This window comes from Manacus vitellinus, unplaced genomic scaffold, assembly GCF_001715985.3.
Source record: "Manacus vitellinus isolate BGI_N305 unplaced genomic scaffold, ASM171598v3 scaffold_1_pilon, whole genome shotgun sequence".
NCBI lineage: Eukaryota > Metazoa > Chordata > Aves > Passeriformes > Pipridae > Manacus > Manacus vitellinus.
The window spans coordinates 10,618,846-10,637,711 of NW_021939396.1; the positions used below are offsets into that span (position 1 = coordinate 10,618,846).

General features: G+C 38.7%; 1 protein-coding gene across 2 annotated transcripts in view; it reads left to right on the plus strand.

Moving 5' to 3' along the window:
* Positions 1 to 11,085, plus strand: part of TMEM65 (transmembrane protein 65) — a 31,260-nt gene extending 20,175 nt beyond the window's left edge. For both annotated transcript variants that reach the window (XM_029959240.1, XM_018077060.2), the window contains 6 exons: positions 704 to 748; positions 2,839 to 2,906; positions 3,655 to 3,709; positions 4,922 to 4,964; positions 5,618 to 5,723; positions 7,280 to 11,085. In XM_029959240.1, coding sequence (XP_029815100.1) covers positions 704 to 748; positions 2,839 to 2,906; positions 3,655 to 3,709; positions 4,922 to 4,964; positions 5,618 to 5,723; positions 7,280 to 7,372 — 410 coding nt within the window. In that variant the 3' untranslated portion in view covers positions 7,373 to 11,085. The remainder of the gene's footprint in view (positions 1 to 703; positions 749 to 2,838; positions 2,907 to 3,654; positions 3,710 to 4,921; positions 4,965 to 5,617; positions 5,724 to 7,279) is intronic.
* Positions 11,086 to 18,866: the final 7,781 nt, after the last annotated feature.

Below are 18,866 nucleotides of genomic sequence, written 5' to 3' on the forward strand. Positions count from 1 at the left end.
TACTGGAAGATAGTGGGGCAATGCTTTTTTCTGTTTGAAAACGGGTGTTCTTATGCTTGATATCTACATTAAAAGAAAAAAATAGTGTCCCATAGAGTACTCTGTTTGGTTCAGGACTGATGTCTTGGTCCTTGCAAGCTCTTCATGATTCGAGTCCAGGATACCTGAAACATGCACCAAATGACCAAACTTGATCTGCTGTTACCAAAATCAGTGGTCTCTATTTTTCTTTTATTCTTACACTAGCGATTAAAAGATGCCTTCTGTGAGAACAGAAATGGTAGGATTTTTTTGCAGACTGTGTCTGGGGAAAGAATGTTGTCTGCTGCATGTTTAGAGGACCTGTAAAAAAAATTAAAATACAATTGTCTTTAGATATCTTGATTTTTCTAATTTTAGTGTGTTTTTCTAATTTTCAGTAATAAAGATGGCTGTTGGGCTGCTTTTGAAGTATGCTGTTACTTTGCATAATCACTTATACTAGTTTAAGCTAGTAATATTATAGTAGGACTTCTTGGCTTTTAATAACATGTTATCTTTTGTAAAAATAATAAAAATGTAGGTGTGAAGCATTTTTCTTCCCATTTGAAAGCTGTTAAATAACATAACTGCTTTTTTGCTGGCTAGTAATTTGATAAAAACTTTATAATAAACAAATTTGTGATGAACAATCTAACTTTCTCATTTATTTTGACTTCTCTAGAGAAGTTGGAGGTTGCACCACCATCTCCAGGACAACTGAGACATGGTAAAAGAAGAATGTTTGTTGAATGTGGTTCAGTAATTGTGCAGTCTCTCTTTGAATTGGCTTCATCTTTTTCTACAAGTGCTAGTCTGTCCTCATCCCTGTCTAATGGAGTAACAGAAAACCAAAACAAGCACCAACATTCACCCTGCTGCCTTTGTTTCATAACACCTCGGCTGGAGAATGTGCACCATTTAGTGAAAGTAGGACAGAAAGCCCAAATGAGAGCAGGCTGCTCAAAACCAGCAGCAAACATTGTTTTTCTAAGCCAAACAGTGTTGATGCTGCAGTACCTTGTGGGGTTTTTGTTGAAAAAGGACTGAGAAGTGGTATAAAATTGCAGAGAAATTGGAAATACACTGTGTATTCTTTATAATACTGTAATGATTCAAATTCTGATTTAGTTTCCGAATTAGTTTATTTTTGTGGCTTTATACTCTCCAGTGACCAAATTTATTTAGTCAAACATTTTCCTATTCTAAGTATCTACACTTATTTTTCTTTTTTTTTTCCACTTGGTCCCTGGCATTCTGTTTACTCCATGAATTCCAAAAGTCTGCCCATTTCACTAAGAACTTGAGCTCCTTTTGTAGCTGCAGAGTTTTGTATACACACATTTTGAAAATATTGGGCATATCTGTGTGCTTTTTTATTGTTTATGTTTTTGGGGTTTTTGTCTTGTGGTGATTTAAAACGAAAAATTGGAAAGTTTCATACATTTTGTGCTTTAGTCCTTTACCTGTGCAGTTAAGAAGGTATGTGTCTCCTTAGAAAGTAGTTACAGATGTCCATTCATGTTCTTGTACCTAAGAAACATCTTGAGTGTGGCTTTGTTTTTTTGGGTGGTCATGGATTCATGCTGTCTGTGAGAGAGAAACCTAAAAGGTACTCTTGCCAGTTCCTTTTCACGGCTGAGGTTCATGCACTCTTCTTTCTTCCCTCTTCCTATGTTTGCATCTCTTTAAGTTATAAAATGAAGGAATTATAGTACCATCTGAAGTAATAAAAACCCCACCAACCAAATCCAAACTGAAGAGCTGATGCATTTTAAATGTTAAAAAAAAAAAAAAAAGAAAATTTCTAACTTTCTAAGCTGTATTTTTGTCACATAGTCTGTCCTCAGTGCTGTAGTTAGTCTTATGAAGTGAGCACTTGAAACTCAGCTGGAGGCAATGCTGTGCAAATTTAGTCCCACCTCCATCAGCTTAGGCTCTAAAACCTGAGAGAAAATGAAGCAGGACAAAAAGGAATGATACAGTAGCACTGTGCTCATTCTTAGAAATTATTCAGACCAATGTGTTCCAAGTTTCTGCAATAGAAAATATTTTCAAAAGTATTTAACAGGGGTTTCAGAAGTGAAAAGAAAAAAATGCATGAAACTAAAGTTGAAACTTGATTTCCTAAAAAGTGTATTAAGGAGCAGCTTCAAGTCTGACTTGCTCTGAGGATAGTGTACAAACAAAATCAAGATACAGAAGTTTTGGTTGAAATAGTGGGGTAAATAACACTGTATGACACTAGTGAGAGCCACCTTAGCATTTGCAGATTTAGCTGAAGGAGTTTTGATACGAATTGTCCAGCTCCAAGGCAATGCTCTTAAAATACAAATTTTTAGGAATACGCGGAGATGGAACTCTTGCACAGGAGTAGCGAGGGACTTGCAGAGAAAGGGCCTTTATTTCATGCAAGAGAAGAATGCAGGGAGTCTGGTGAAACAGTTGGCCATCTTCAGTGATACTGCAACACCCATTGGAAGGTCTGTAAATCTTACCCAAGTTTGTGTAGCTTAAATATTTCTCTTACACATGAGTAGGCATGAGTGGCTTCCATCTGAAATTGTACAAGTGTTTGCAGAATAAGTTTTTTTACCTGGTTCTTCAGAAGCCATTAGTAACACTTCTGTGTAGCAAAGGGTTTTACTGCACCTGCCAGTAACAAAAAGGTCCTCAGTAGAATGAGTAGGAAAGGAATTTTGTGTATGTTGTCTTTTTTTTTCTTAAAGGCTGTATTAGACTGACATTTCAGTTGTTCCTGTGAATTGGTGAACTCTCTTATAAATATTTTATTTTCTCTTTGTTACTTATTTCTTTTAGTGTTCTTCCACAATGCATTACCTTTTGTAGGGTTTGGATTTTTGGATAACGCAATTATGATTGCTGCGGTAAGTTCATTATTTAATTCCTCGATCAAGTCAATAAGATTTATATTGTTCAAGAGAATAGAATAGACTAGACTATGAGGTCTAGTTTAGAAAGTCCTCTTGCTCAGGACTTTCTCAGGGTCTGTAGTCTAACCTCCTGCTCAAAGCAGAATCAGCTGTAAGGTCAAGTTGTTCATGTTTTTATGGGACTTGTGAAATCCAGGGGCAGCCTGTCTGAGCAACCTTTTCCAATGTTCATCTTCTTCACAGTGGAAAATGTTTTGCTATATCCAACTGGAATATGTCTTGTTTTAATTCATGCACGTTGTCTCTCATCTTTGGACCACGTACTGCTGTTTCATAGTGCAGTTCACTGTGATTTTGTTTCTTCAGTTGAACACGTAAGGAGCTGTGGTACTGTGTTTTATTTGTTTGCTCAGTATTTGTAGAAGTTTTCATTCAGAGCTATACATTCAGCTAAAAATTACAGTGAGGAAGAATGGTATGCAGAGATAGGGATTGAAGGTTTGTCCATTAAACCTCTTACGAAATAGTATAAAATACTAAAAGAGTATCAGAAGTAGGCTCTTTTCCCAAGGGGAAATTATATATACCAGGAGGATAGGATTTGTTCAGATCTAGTAGAAGTAATGTCCATTTATCCCTTCAGTTTTAACATAGACAAGCACTAAGCAATACTTCTGTCAGTTGTATCAATATAATTTAACTCCAGATCCCTCAAATAATGACAAAACTGTTTATTTTTCAGGGAACCCAAATAGAATTGTCAATTGGAGTTGTCTTAGGAATTTCAACTATGGCAGGCAAGTATTAAAAATGCAGCATGTTTAGACTAATATGACACATTCCTATATTTTAGGCTGAAAGTGGCACACAGGGCTGGAAATGGCTCTTCCTCAGTCTTGCAGCTGCCTTTCCTAATAAAGAAGCAACCTGTGGGTGAAACAAGGACATACTCCTTTTGCAGAAATGGAATTTCAGTTCAAATAGCTTTTGAAATGCTTCTTGTCAGTTTTCACCTAATAGTTCAAATCCTGTGTCACTTGGGAAAGCATATTTGCATTTCTGTAGTGGAACTGCTTTTAAGTTCCCCAGGATCCCGTATTGATGTGTGTCTATATATGTATTTGTACGTTGCTGTTGGCTTGCAGTGCTAAGTGGAGATCAGTGTTGGTGTCCTTTTGCTGTGTTGGCTGCTGTTCTTGGTGGCTCTTCTGCCTCCATGAGATAAGGGAAGGCCAAGGAGCAACCCTGCTCCTGCACTGGGCCAAAACTGATAAGCTTTGCTTGACAGCTTTGGTGCCTCTGCAACATCAGAGGGTAAAAACCTGCTCGTGGGTCCACTAACTGCAGGGGCAGCATTGCTTGAAAGCACATAGAGAGCTCCAGTGAAAGTGTCTATAGCAGAGCGAGTTAATGGTTTGGAAATGTGCAGTCCTCTGTTGCAGTGTGAGACAGTCAAGCTTATCTCAGTAAGATCTGCTGTGAAATCATGCATTTTGTATATAACTTTGTTCACTCGTGGACAGTATTCATTGCTAAACTGACAGAGTTTGTGGATTTGTTGAAATGTTTATCAAAGCTACATACCTGAGTAACAGCTCCTTCTACTTCCACTGCTCCTGTGCCTCTTCAGGCACTGGAAGGCTTTGCTTGGTGTCCAGCAGTAGCTGCATGGAACTGGCAGCCACACATGGCTGTTCTTAACTCTGATCTGAAAAGTTGTTATATTGATTTCCAGGTGTTAGTGTTGTTTTTTTTATATTTGTCAAGTTTTCTTCATATAAGTCAAGAAAAACAGTTACACTTCCTATTATTTTAGTCTCCTGCTGTTATTAAACTGTAGTAAGGTCACAATAAAAACTCTAAAATAAGAGGACCCTCGTTCTAGTCTCTCATCCTGTATATACTGAGAATAGTGAGGGTCACTAGGAGGGGAGGGAGAGGAGTTGCTTGGTTTTGTTCACAACTAAAGTAATCCTTTGCCTTTTTCTCTTCCCTCTTCCTCCCTCCAGCTGCAGCTTTAGGAAACCTTGTTTCAGATTTAGCCGGACTGGGGTATGTATGCGCTTGTATTAAGAATATTAACTGCATTTACTGAGATGCAATGTGGAAAAATACTTTTTTTGGTGATAAAATATTGATGTACTTAATATACGTCCTCAGATTGTTATGGCCAGATATGAAGACATTTCCTTCTCAGATAAAACAGTTATAGATCTGAAATCTCTTTAGATCTAGACATACCTATTTCTGATATAAACAGATACAGTGACTTTTTTATTTTTAAAGGAAATTTCTGTGTAGTTGCTGAAAGTAAAGCTGTTTGTTATACCTGTTTTTCACACTTTCCCTCTAATGCTTTGTTTTCTGCAAATAGCAAGGCTTATTACTAACTAGCCTGTGTGTGACCTTTCCTCCACTAAAGGTTACTTACAAACTCTACAAAAATGCAGTAACAATCACACTAGTTTTGTTGCACTGCATAAAGTTTTTATGGAAATGTTTCATATTAAATCAGCGAGATAATTAACTTATGTTGCAAAATGTGACCTTTGGAAGTCTAAACTCTTTCCCATATTAATCTGTCAATGTCTTTATCAGTATGCTGAAGGAAAAGCTATAGATTTTAAGTTCAAATATTTCAAAATCCTCACTAGAAGACACTATCAGATTCACAATTGTTTTTTCTTTTTTTCTTGTTCTTCCAGTCTTGCAGGTTACGTAGAAGCCTTAGCTTCACGACTGGGTCTGTCAATCCCTGACCTGACACCCAAACAAGCTGACATGTGGCAAACGCGTCTCAGTGCACACTTGGTGAGTATCCTGTAGGTAGGCACTGCTGGTATGGAGCTTTTTCTGCTTAAACTAGTAGGTGATAAATCCTTTTTGTCACTTTTTCCATTAACTCATTGACCACCAGCATTGTGCTTACATTCCCTGTAAGGTTGAGTTGTGAGCCCACATCAGGGAGCATCATGAGACTGGATTGTTTTGGGCTTCTATGTTTTTTTTAATGCAGTGAGCCACAAATGGCTTGTGATGTGGAAAATCTCTGCAATCACTTCATGTATGCTGTGCAGATACCGGGTTTAGCTCTGGCTATGGTGATAAGATAATTTACTTGATAGTTATGACATCTTAGTAGTTTACTCCTACACATTTTTTGTCAAGTGCTTTCTATTCATATACCTGCACTGGTATGTATTAATTTCTAGTATTCTATAATTAGCTTGGATATAAAATTAGCTTTCCCTTGCGTAAGATTTTAACATTTCAGTAATATTTACTACCTGTGTTTACAGTTGCAGGACACTCATCGGGCAGTTACATTTTCAGGGTGGTTGCTTAATTAACATTTAAACATTTGAAGTGGTCAAATGTTTCGGCAATGAAAGCATTAGTTTATTTTGATTAAAGAAACAGATTATCAGAAACTGAGTAAAAAGAACAGATATTTCTTTCACTTTACCAAAATGAGCCTTCATTGGGAAAATATTCATGCAGATTTAAGGGAAGAAAAATAGCACTTGCTGAGGAAAAGTTAGGGGGGGAAAAGTCAGGTTTTAACAGTGATAGATCAAAGCAGCAAAGGGTTGTTATATTGTCAAGGGGCTGCCTGATAGTGTCCCCATTGTAAGAGTCCTCTCAGTGGAAGCTGAGCTTGTGGCAAACCCCTGTCATTGTACTGCAGTTCATTCACAGCACTTTTCTGTGAAAACTCTTCTGAGCACCTTTGCCTGTATGGTAACATTTTTTTCATTTTTTACCTGCTGTCTCAGTTTTCTAAACATTATCCACCTGCTGCTGGTGATGTGATTTGGATGTCGCTTCTCTTACTTTATTTCCTCTCCTCTTGACTTATACATGTAGGTCAACTGTGAAATGTTTTCCATTTTTTATATTTTTGTCTTTGCCTTCTGCCTTTGCAAACCGTGATGTTGGCAAGGCACTCCTTATTCCTGACTTCGATAATTTGCATTACCAGATACAAACAGATACATTTACAATTGCACCTAAAATGTGTGCAGGTGTTGTTTGGTTTTTTTGGTTTAGTTTTTTTTCTTTCCCTGTCTTCCTGGCCATCCTACTAATCCTTTGAATCTCAGTCTCCTCCCTTATGACTTGTGCAGCTCTTCATGAGCATTCCCCTTCTCTTTCTTCAGAATCGTCTTTATCACAGCAAACACTGTTTGTAACATTGTCATAACTGTCTTTCTCTCATGGATTGTATTTCCAGTCTGCATGCTAAGATAAATGTGACTCACAACTGAAAACTAGAACAAGGGCTATGTTTTTCTGGTTGTGTTGGTACACGGCAAATGAGTAGCAACTGATCAGTGAGAAACTTAATTTTTTCCCCCTTTCTCTAGGGCAAAGCTATTGGAGTGACCATTGGCTGCATATTAGGAATGTTTCCTTTGTTGTTCTTTGGCGAGGAGGAAGAAAAACTGGAAGAAAAATAATAACCTTTTTACAAGACATATACAAATGTAAACTACTGTACCTCAATTATTCAATTATGCTGTCAATATTTAGGAATTAACAGACAGTAAAAAATGTATAGACTTGGGAACAAAACCTTCAGCATGTCGTTTTATGGAAACACTAATTTATTGTGGCTTTGTTGTGTTCAGTACTTCTTTTTATATCATCTAACTTTTTATTTAATTGTAAATTTTTGAAGTGTTTTCACTTATGGCAAGATGTTTACCACTTTCCCCTTAGATTTTATTCTTTAATGGATTATTACTTCAGTAATCCACCATGGATGACAGTATCACTCTTGAGTTGCATATTGGTTGCTTAACAGTTGTAATTGCATGACAGAAATATCACTGTTGTTCATCAGGTCCTTCAATGCAGATTATTATGGAGGTCATTGATGAGTAATTTGAAGTCCTTCACTTTGCAAGATGACTGGTTGCCCCTGACTAGCCATCATTTTGCACTGCCTTTAGATGAGTTATTTCAGTGATCTTTGACAGTATAGTTTGCATTTTTTTTTCCCAGTTCTGACTAAGTGTCTCTGAATTGTCTTCTGAGATGATCATGTTGATGCTTTGACAAGGTAAGTGTCTCCAGTATAGGGTCTCTACCAAGTCCATTTAAAAAGTGGTGTTTTAACACCTTCTGTACTTCCATATTCATGCCTCTTTTTTTCCTTTGTAAACCGTATTTTGAGAACTGAGTTGAGATATCCTTAAATTTGTATTCTTGTGTTTTGAGTGGTATTAAAGAATTCAGACCAACTGTTTCGAAACCACAAACAACTTTTTTAATTGTTCTGCTTAAAATAAGGTGTGAATAGTTGATTGGGTAGATGAGGCCAGGGAACAGTTCAGGGTATGAATGAGTGCTGGCATTGCAAGTTTATAATGGGTGGTTCAGTTGAAATGATAAGTGTACCATCAGTCTGGATTAGAGGACCTGATTTGCTGATGATAACTTTGTATTTAAGGTTAAGCCTTTGCTACTTTTTTTTTTGTGCTGTGAGACAATTACTAAAAAGAAACCAAACAACAAAAAAAGGACACTTGAGGCCTTTTTACTTTTTTGCCTTTTATTTTTGCAGTCTTACTTGGTGTGTTATAGATCTGACAGTGCAGTCTCATGTAAATGTGCTCTTTTATATGGACATGGATAAAATTATGACAGCTATCGAATATTTATAATATTTCAGGATCTGATTTGCCAATAGCATAATGCTAAACTGATAATTGTCCCTTAGAGGAGAAGATTTCGTATCTGTTTGAATACCATTTGGAAAAGACACTAAAAAGAGGCACAGCCAGGACATTTTGAAAGTTTTGTTGCTGGAATTGTTAGCACTTGTGAAACCTATAAAGAAATGTTTAACAAAAAATTAAGGCCCCTGATGACTTTTATATGCTGTAGGAAAAGTCTTATTGTAGCATGTATGTTTTACATAAGCTCATTGCTTATCTCAGTATCATAAATCTGACTTCTCTGTTCTCATTTCTAGAAGCCCCTTAACAGCAGTACTGAAACTTTGATTTATAGTGAAGGCGACACTCTCGTCTCTGTTTCTTGAGAAGCAGACTTTGAAAAGTGGGAGTGAGTTGTCCTAGTAGCATGTGCTGTACTTTGTACATTACACCATGACAATCTGGACTAAACTATAAAGCTGAACAAAAGCTCAGCCAGGCATCAAATACAAATGCAGAGGAGTTTTGACTTGCACTTTCAAAGTTGGAAGCTTTATTAAAATAAATTAAAATAACAAACAAACAACCACCAAAACCAATCCAGATAGGCAATTATGCACTCTTACCCCAACAGGTTAATAGTAGTTAAATGATGAGAGGTTTTTTTTTTTTTCTCATCCACACATTTGTCTTGCCTTAAACATGCTTCTGCTTGTACTTTTGTTTCTATACAAAGCTCTATGTATTTCCCACATGCATTTTTCTTAAATTGAAGTACAAATCAAAGAAATTTTGCATAGCTTTTTCTGTAGCTGTTTTTACAGTAATTCCAACACTGTTTCCTGTTATGATACTGGCATCTTGATTGGAATCTTTCAGCAGTGGCCAAACCTCTGTTCTTTGGCATTGTACCATTGGAACGCTGTTTTCATCACTTTCTTAGAGCTCATGAGAGTAACTGGAAGGCTGTGCCAACTGTCACAGTAGTGTTTGTTTCATAATGCAACAGACTGTATTGTTGTTAAATAGCTTGTGCATGTAAATTGAGTACCTTTTGTTGCTGTATGTCAAACTGTTGTACTGCAACCAATGCTTTTATTGAGAATCAATGAACTAAAATATCTTGAAAGAAGTTAATCATGTGTTGTCTTGTTAAACTATTTAACTGACCACAACAATGTGGAGTGCAAGTGACACATGGTAAGAAATCTTCGGTATTTCAGGCTATTGTCAGGTACCATAATCAAGGAGGTCACTTCAGGTGTTTCAGGTTTTGACAAAGGTGAAGAAATAACTTGTGATTTGGGAGGATTAGTGGTGCTGCTGGAGGCTGAGAGAAGGTGTGTTTGGGGGCCAAGCTGCCCCTCTGAGTACCATGGGGTAGCTTGCTTTGCCAGCAGGATCCACACATGTGTGGACATGGTACTGCTTCTGTGGAAGGGAAGATCTGTGCCTGATCTGTACCCTGTCTCCCCACAAGGAGGGTGGGTTTTTCTGGGGTGTATGGATGAATGTAATCCCTGATCACAGTTTTTAAAAACTTAACGGAGAACACTGAGTCCCCTTTGTTTTCTAGTGTCTTCTCACTCCTTGCTAAAAGGAAAAAACAAACACTGCAGGTTTTTTCAGAGAATTCAGCATTGCTCCAATTTTTTTATTCTATCTGTTTATCCTCTGTTAACAGGATTTTTTTTTTGCGTTAAAGGGCTGGTAGACCCGAAATTGTGTTTAAAATGCTGTCTTTTATTGTAACTTAAAATATAAATGTATTTTTGACTGTATATTATCTCCAGGAACAAAGAACATCTGATAATAGTTACCCAAATCTTCTCGCCAATATTTTCTCATGCATGTACTTTTACATAAATTATTTGAATTCAGACAACATACTTTGTATTGTCTTTAATTAAATTGTTGAACTTTCTGTAAACTTTTGTACTACAGCAAAGTTGTTCTGTGTTTCTTTATTAGACCAGATGCTGGAGGGGAAATGTTAATAATATCCTGTGGGTATTCAGCCTCAGTTATACAAAACAGGAATTTATTATTTAAGTTATAAGAAGGTGGTCCTTTGTCACTATGACAGGAGATACCACCATGGAGTGGTACTTCTGTCTCTTCATGCTTGGAAGAGAGTGATTTAAATAATTAAAATGTTTGCATGGTAAATTGATGGTGTTTGTGATTAATATTAGAAGTCCACTTGCATTTGAACTTCTGGAATTAACAGGGGTTTTTGTATGCAAACTAAGCGATTTTGAACTTTCCTGGACTTTGGAGCTCCTCACATTTTTTTCACTCCCTGGTCAGTCCCTTTTGTGGATGTCTGCACATGAAGAAGTGCTGTGAGGAAAACATCTGTACTGGAAGGATGGTCTTATCTCATTTTGACAACCTGTATAGGTTAGCTATTATTTTACTCTATTCTGGTTGCATTGTGCTGTAGAACTCTTCGTAAATACTGTTCAGAGAGTCTGCCACACTTCTACCCAACACGTTTCCCTCTTCTCTGTCTGACCTTTTACATGGTCTAGTGACAAACTGATAGAGCATCACTATATAAACTAAAGAGCTTAATAAAGTTGAGAAATTATCATCCTGCTCTGAGAGTCATATGCCTCTGGGATTTTTCAACCTAAAATATTAAGAAAAAATAGCTAGAGCTCTCATAACACAAATTCAAGCTCTTATTTTAGTCTTTAATTAATGTTTGTTAAGGCTTTTACCCCTGTCTCACTATGGACCCTTGTCATTCATAGTGTTGCTTCCAAATAGTATTGTGGGGGGTGGGAGTGTGGGGATGCGGGTGGAGGGGTTTGCATAAACTTGGAATTTAAAAGCCAGGCAGAAGGATTTTCTGTTTTATTTTGGAAGACAGGTGTATGTGTGTGTGAGTGTTGGAGTGCTGATGTAGTACCTCTCCTGTAAGTAGATGATGACAAGATAAAACATTTTGCAGACAGGAAACAGCTCTGGTTTAACAGTCTTCACCTTAGTAGTTCAGTGGTATGTGAGCAACTGGCTTAAAGAACACTGCAGCTCTGAATGCTGCTCCACAGTCTCATGAGTTGCTGTGGAAAACCTAAATTATTTGAGACTTTAAACTTAATGCATTTTGTGCCTCTTTTATGTTCTGTTCTTAATACTGTGCTTATCAAAGTGTCTTGCTTGTCTATTGTTTTGAAAAGGACCTTTTACCTGGAGGGTTTAAGCTCTTTCAAACATGAGCGTATTGATTTATCTATCAGAAAATAGATCATCTTGTTATGGAATGTGAAGTGTACTGAATGGGACCATTCACTGCTTAGAAAATATGGATCCAAAGGGTGTAAGATTTGCCGTACTAGACCTACAGCTGCCATTCCTATTGGGAAGAGGTTGCCACTGAGCAGGTTAGGGCAATAACATGAAGTGCCAACTTGTCTTTGCACAGCAATACTGCTTGGATTTGGCAGGGTGATCTGTTCATAGCGTGGTGATCCTATCTAGTTTTGCTGGAAATGGCTTGTTACTTCCAGGTGGGAACAAGGAGGAAATGGAGGAGAATGAGATTCTTCCAGGTCATTTTCCCTACATGGAGATGCATAGATGGTCTATTAAAAGAGAAAAAACCTATGATTTTTATTTATGGTACTTTCCTGTTGTTCCCTATGCCCTGACAGTGCTTTTAGCCTGCAGAAAGATTGGAAGAAAGAGCTCATAAGGCTTCCCTCCCCCAGAGTGGCTTTTCTGCACAACTCAGCTGTTGAATCATAGGAATAGCCATCAAAGGAAAAATTACAGTAAAATACCCCCTTTTGAACCCAGACATCCTTGAACAGGAAGAGCAGAATGATTGCAGGTGATTTACCTCTGATATACAACTGCCAAGTTACCAGAGACCATATCAAAAGCCAATTGGATATTGAACAGACTACAGCCCCTTTTGGTGAAGTTTCAGATAGGCTGTAATGCAGATCTGCAAGTGACTTTTTTCTGCATGGTTTCCCCTGTTAGTTACTTGCCCCTTTTTGTGTAGGAACACTGAAGGGTTACTTTTATACACTTTGCTGTCTGAGAGCACGAACTCTTCTTAAAGGATGGCAGGTCAAGGGAAGAGTCAGCAACCAGAGCCACTGTAGGAAAACATCCCAAGAAGAGCCTATGCTGCGAGAGGCAGTCTCATCTTCATTTGTAGTCCTCAGTTGCCTTGTAAAGGCAGGCAGACAGTGGGATAGATCCTCTTGGAAAAGAAGTTATTTTGCTGGATTGTGTTAGTTTATGGCAAGGGTTATTGTGCTGACATGCTGAGGAACAGGGCGGTCCCCCATGCAGATATTAGAAAACGAAGAGATTCCTCCTGACCTGCATTGGAACCTTTAACATCTTGTAGGATAGTCATCTCCTTATCTCTGGCTGTATGTTTTGGCAGACTGTAAGGTCCTGGAAAAGCCAAAAGGCATGTTGTGTTTTTATGGGTCACCCAGATGATGTGTGAGGGGTTTGGGTACTTGTGAACTCAGTCACTTGTGGATAATCCTGCAGGCTTCAAGGCTCAGTTTTCATATGTTTGGGGGATTCCTGAAATGGGATTTATCTGCCTAAATGTAGGATTTCCATCTTGCAACTGGGCCATTTCATCTGTGCTACATACCTTGTGATCCCTTTGTGTATGGTAGAACCAACCCTGCAGAGTGTATTTTGTCTGACGTAGGTGTTGCAGTTCAGGGTGGAATTGCTCACATGCTGCAGGCAGGAGGTTACTGGCTTACAGCCTCTCCACCAAACATGCAGTGTTAATGTTAATTCTTACTGTCTTCTGATATTCTCGAAGCCATGGTGAGTATTTGGAGTGGATTGGAGTTTCAACCCTGCCTTTTGCCTGGAGTTTGCACAGGTATGATTGAGCTGGCCTGTGCCATGTTGCTTTTGGTCAATGGAATTATTAATTGTGCAAGTCTGTACGTCAAATGGAAGAGTTTTTTTATTTCTACATGAAATAACTAGTTCATTGGATGGAAACTGCTTACTGTTATAAAGCAAACCAACTTTTAACTGCGAGTGGAGCAGCTTGGTAGCAAAGAGGGGTGACAGGGAAACAAATGACTTTAGAAACTCTCCAGCAGGGAAGAGCTGCTCCTTTCTGGATGGCTGTTCTCTCTGATAGTCCGTGTCGGCAGCAAATTACAATTATTTTTTTGTGTTGGTTTTCATTTCAGCTGCCGTGACAAATGATGCCAATGTTGCATGTCACACAGCAACAGGGATCTCTGTTGCAAATTACTTTGCTTGAAAAATGCAGCCTGCTAAAAGAAACAAATTGTCCAACAAAGAGGAACTTAAAGCATACTTACAATTAACCTGCTGCTAAAATCTGTCACCTTGGCATTGCTGAAGGTTGGTGTAACACAAGGTAGGCCAATGGTGTAATGTAGCAAAAAGTGTTACTGATGAATCATTAAGAGAATTGTGTCCTACAAAAAAAAAAATCATTATTTTCATTAGTATTCTGCAGCTGCTCCCTTTGAGTGCTGGGTATTCTTATGTCTCCCTGAGTCGCATGTGGTTCTGATGCCAGTGTGGGGGGCACATAATGAAACATTGAAAAATATAATTACAAAAGAAGAGAACACAGAAAGGAAATAAACCTTCCCTTCAAAGAAATACAAACAAATTATTAATTTCATTAAAATACCTGAATAAACGACAATAGCAGTATTTCAGTCTGAACTAGTACTTTCTTTCTGGCAGTCCCACTGATGGTTGCAAAAGTAAAAGGTTTATGAGTACCAGATGATGAAAACTCCTTTGGGGCAGGTCCAATATTGACTTGACTCAGTTTAAATCAGAGTCCTAGTAAACAGAAATTATGGATTTTGCATGGTTTATTCCTTAATCCTATTTTCCCATTTAGTAAATTAGGGAACTTCTTATATGTGCAAGCAGCCTGTGAAAGTGCAAGAGTTGCTGTTTCTGGTTTGGGTTTTATTGTAAATGATTTTTGAGAATAATAGAGTGTAGGATTTTTTCCTATATGATGACATAATACTCAGCATATTTTGAAACTATTATTATATGGATCCTAGTTGTATAAATGCTGTTAAGACGGTGTCACACATAAACATTTTCTTTGCTCACTGAATCAGGAATGGGAATAGTTGTTAGGATCACTTTTCCCCATTAATGACAGTCTATGTTTCACTTTGAGTAGGTGATGGCAATTACTAGTGCACTTTATGATTTGACTTTTTACTTTAAAAGACCTCTTCAGCCACGAAAATACAATGGTAGCAACTTGTTCACTGTGTGGTTTCATAAATTCTATTTCCTTCTTGCTCTCTGAGCTAAACATGCAGCCTCCTGTTCCTTTTGGGGCATTGATCTTCTGTATGTCCTAGTGAGGTGCAAATCAAGTTAAAAATGTTCTGATGAAAGCCCTTTAAATATAAGTCTCTTGGATATGCTGTGACTCACACTTGTGATGTGGTCTAGTCGAGTCATGAATCCCTGTTTCAGTTCCTGTAGTTTTTGTAAGAAGTATTTAGGAAATCATCTGACCCAGCTCTGTGAGAGGATGGGTTGGAACTGTTACACACGTGCAGTCTGTAGGCCAGGGCATAGCAGCACAGGAAACATGATGTCCACGTTGTACCAGTGCCACTGCAGGCCCTGAGGTTTGCCACTGAGGATCATAAAATATCCTGAGTTGGAAGAGACCCTGAAGGGTCATCGAGTGACTCCTGGATACATTGATGACTCTGCTGAGCTCAGGTGTAGTTAACATAATTCTGTGGTGAGCAGAGCCCAAGCAGAGGGCAAGGACAGCAACTCAGAGGCTGGAAAGTTCCTGCTGCCAGGAAACACCTATTTAAGAAAGAAACAGTCTGCTGCAGGACAAGTGGTAGGTTTGTGTCCTGATCTTGCCTGTGTCTTAAACTGTTTTTGTCTGAGTACGCACTGTGGGTTTTGCAAATTTTATCTCACATCCTTATCTAATCCTACTCTGGGTAAATTTGCTGGTAACTTCCTTTTGTTATCTTGGTAACTTCCTTTTGTTATGTTGATGATGGGGTGATTTCTCTCATTTCCTCCACGTTTTAAGGAAATGCAGGTGGAGCAGTGATGCCATAGAGGGTTAGAACGAAAGGTGAAAGAGTTTCTGCCTTTCTTCAACATGCTTTTTAATTTGCATGGATGATCTGGAGATGTGTGAATGTTAGAAAAAATAAAAAACCCCCACCCGTACCTGTTGCTGCTGCTGTCCATGAATGACTGTTCTGGCTACACTTGATAGTATTGTGTCGGATATTGCAGGCATGGTGATGCCGTAGCTCTTTTGCAAACTGTTGTCTACAGCTTTGATATATTTTGCTGTCAATTGTGTGATTGTTTTTTTTTCCCTAAACTTTATTTTTAACTGTTCTCCAGATTGCTGCTTTGAATTAGTACTCCTCAGTGTGTCATACTGACCAATTCCTCCCCATGGTATGTGTATATGCACATTGAAAAATACTCATATATTGAAAAGATGTCTCTTCTTTTAGCCACACTTAGTCACTGTTGGAACATAACTGCTCTTTTCTTTATATCCCATTAATCTCATGTATCCTTTCTGCAAGTAAAGAAGATCATTTTCCTGTGCTTTGAAACACAGGATGAAGTATTTCAGGAATTGCCACAAGATAGCTATAACAAATAGGAAATTTTACTACTGTTACTTTCCCTTCCTCCCAGTACTACTGTGTGTGCAGTCAAAACTGTCAGCCTCCATGACTGCACAGAGCAAATGTTCTTCATTTTCTCTCATCTCTGAATTTCGAACTGATTACTCCAAACACTCAGTGGTTGTTCTGAATGTTTTTTTCAGCACGTGCAAATAGATTTTATTTTATATTTAAAATGTTTGAATGTCCTCCTAACCTCTTTGAATCCTTCTTACAGTATCCTGTCACTAGCAGAAATATAAGCAGTAGTTGAGTGGAAAGTGTATTTATTTATTTATTAATATTTTGCTTCCTGTCTTCTAAATGCCAATTATGTCAAACTGTCATTATTCTTGGCATTACTGGCCACCCATGCAAAAAACCCCATGAATATTTTTGCAGGTTTTCTCCACAATCTTTGTGCCTCTCTTTTCCTTTTTTTTTTCCTCATCACATTCAAGAATTATTAAATGTTCAACCCATGAGAGCAAACTCTGCTTTTGCTGATCTTAGTGAATCAATTTATAGAAACTGGCAGTTTTGTCACTTAATAACATTGCTGGAGGGACTTATGGCGTGTCAGCTTGTCATTCTGTTTCCAGGGTAGGATTTGTCTCACTTAACTGTGGCTGTTTAGAAGTTGCACATCCCTCTGAGCCACGTGGGGAATCAGACAGGCATCCCTGGAGGATGTTGTATCCCTCTGCTTCCAAAGAGGAAGAATAGCTGACTAACCATGAATTATACCCCAAACTTTTGACTTGTGGGTGGAGGTAAGAGAAATCCAGTGTTGGCACCTTGTGGCTTTTGAACTGTGTGCAGTTTCTGGCTCCTCAAGACTGGATCCTGTACTCGGGGCACATCAGGTTGTGGGTCTGGGTTTGAACGTTTACTGCTTCTCCCGTTTTGAATCCTGGGAGAAGGTGAGCCAGCAAAGACTATTGCACATTTGAGTCATGGTGATGACACAGCCCAGTGAAATGGGCATTTGCAGATGTAATAAATACCTCCTAGGGCTGTCCCACATTCATCTCTCTGACTCCTGGAACTCTTGTCTGTATGATGATTTTGATACATGGCTTGTAGGGTCTGGAAGATGAGTGATTTTTGCAATCAACGCAAGTGAAGAGAAGAATAATAGTGGTGGATGAGACAATTTATTTTAACACAACTGTGTTCCAAACTTGGAGCAAACTCAAAGCCATAATAAAGTCTTTCACCTTCAGGAGTAGACACTACTAAACTGAAAATAAAGGCATTACTTCTGGTTGTGGTGTGGGATGGGCAGACTGGCATTTCTGTAGGCAGACATCAAAAGAGCTGCTGTCCTTCATTGGAAAAAGAGAGAGACTGTTACATTCTTGGCCTGAAGAAATATAGTTCCTCATCCATACTGGAGACTTGCCTCAGTGTTTTAAATCAAGTGACTTTTGGAAAAGCGGCTCAGATTCTTTGCTAAACTGCTTTCCCAGCCCCTAGTTCTCTGTACAGCTTGGGAAACTGGCCCAGAACAGATACTGGCAATGGTGTATCAGGCCGCCTTCTAGGCAGTTTGAAGCAGATTTGTCAGGGCTGTATTCAGAATACACTAGTTAATGGAAACTGCAAAGAGTTCTGTGAAATTCATTGAATAGACAGCAGGGCCTCAGTCCAGTGGCTGCTGATCTGGTTCTCCACCATGTGAGATGCACAGATAGCAGTGGGCAGTATTTGTCTGTATGACAGATATGGCACATGATGGGTTTCTGGGTAAGTGGGGAGACTCCTGGAGCATAAGCTCCAGTTAAACTTGAGCAGCTGCCACAGGATGAGAACCTGTTGTGTGCACAGGACTTTTCTGCCTGGGGTAAACTCGTGCTGTGCTGAGGCCCTGCCCATTTATTTCTTGTTGCGAGCCCTTTAGTTAAGTTCGATTGGGCTTATAAGATCTGTGCAGAGATACAGAGCATCTAACCATAGATACAGTGCATTCTCACCCTCTGCAATGTTATAGGTGTTTTATTTGTCAATTCACTAAGGCTTTTAACATCAAAGTACATATGTAACTACTAAGGGTACAGTCTGGTGAAGCTAGAATCAGTCAGATGTGGGAAGGTACAGTTCAATGTCTCCCTGCAGAAATGTTCTGGGTAAGGGGTTCATGGTGTATGAGGTACAGCACCAACACCAAGTAAAGGTCTGAATGTTCCTTTAGTCTGGAAGATAAGGACTTAACCGTGGGCACAGGATTATTTTGACCAAATGATAATAAAGGTTTCTCCTTATGACAGGGAAAAGTGTGACAGATTCTGTCATGACTTTGAGACCAGGGTCTCTGTCTCTGTTGCCTCAGTGTGTCCTCTGCCTGGATAGACTTGTCCTCTCACAGCTGCAGACCCTCTTGCTGACCTGATGTTTGGCCTCTAGTCATGTGGGTGAAGAAATCTGCTGGAGAAACTCATTCACTGAGGGAGCAGCTGGCAGACAGCATCAGTGACAGCAAAGGGTTGATACCAGCCAAATCTGGCACCGGGAGATGTTTGGGTTCACACTGGCAACAGGGAGCTGTTGATGCTTTTAAAAATCATTTTGACACTGGACACAAAAACAACTGTCATAGCAACACAGTA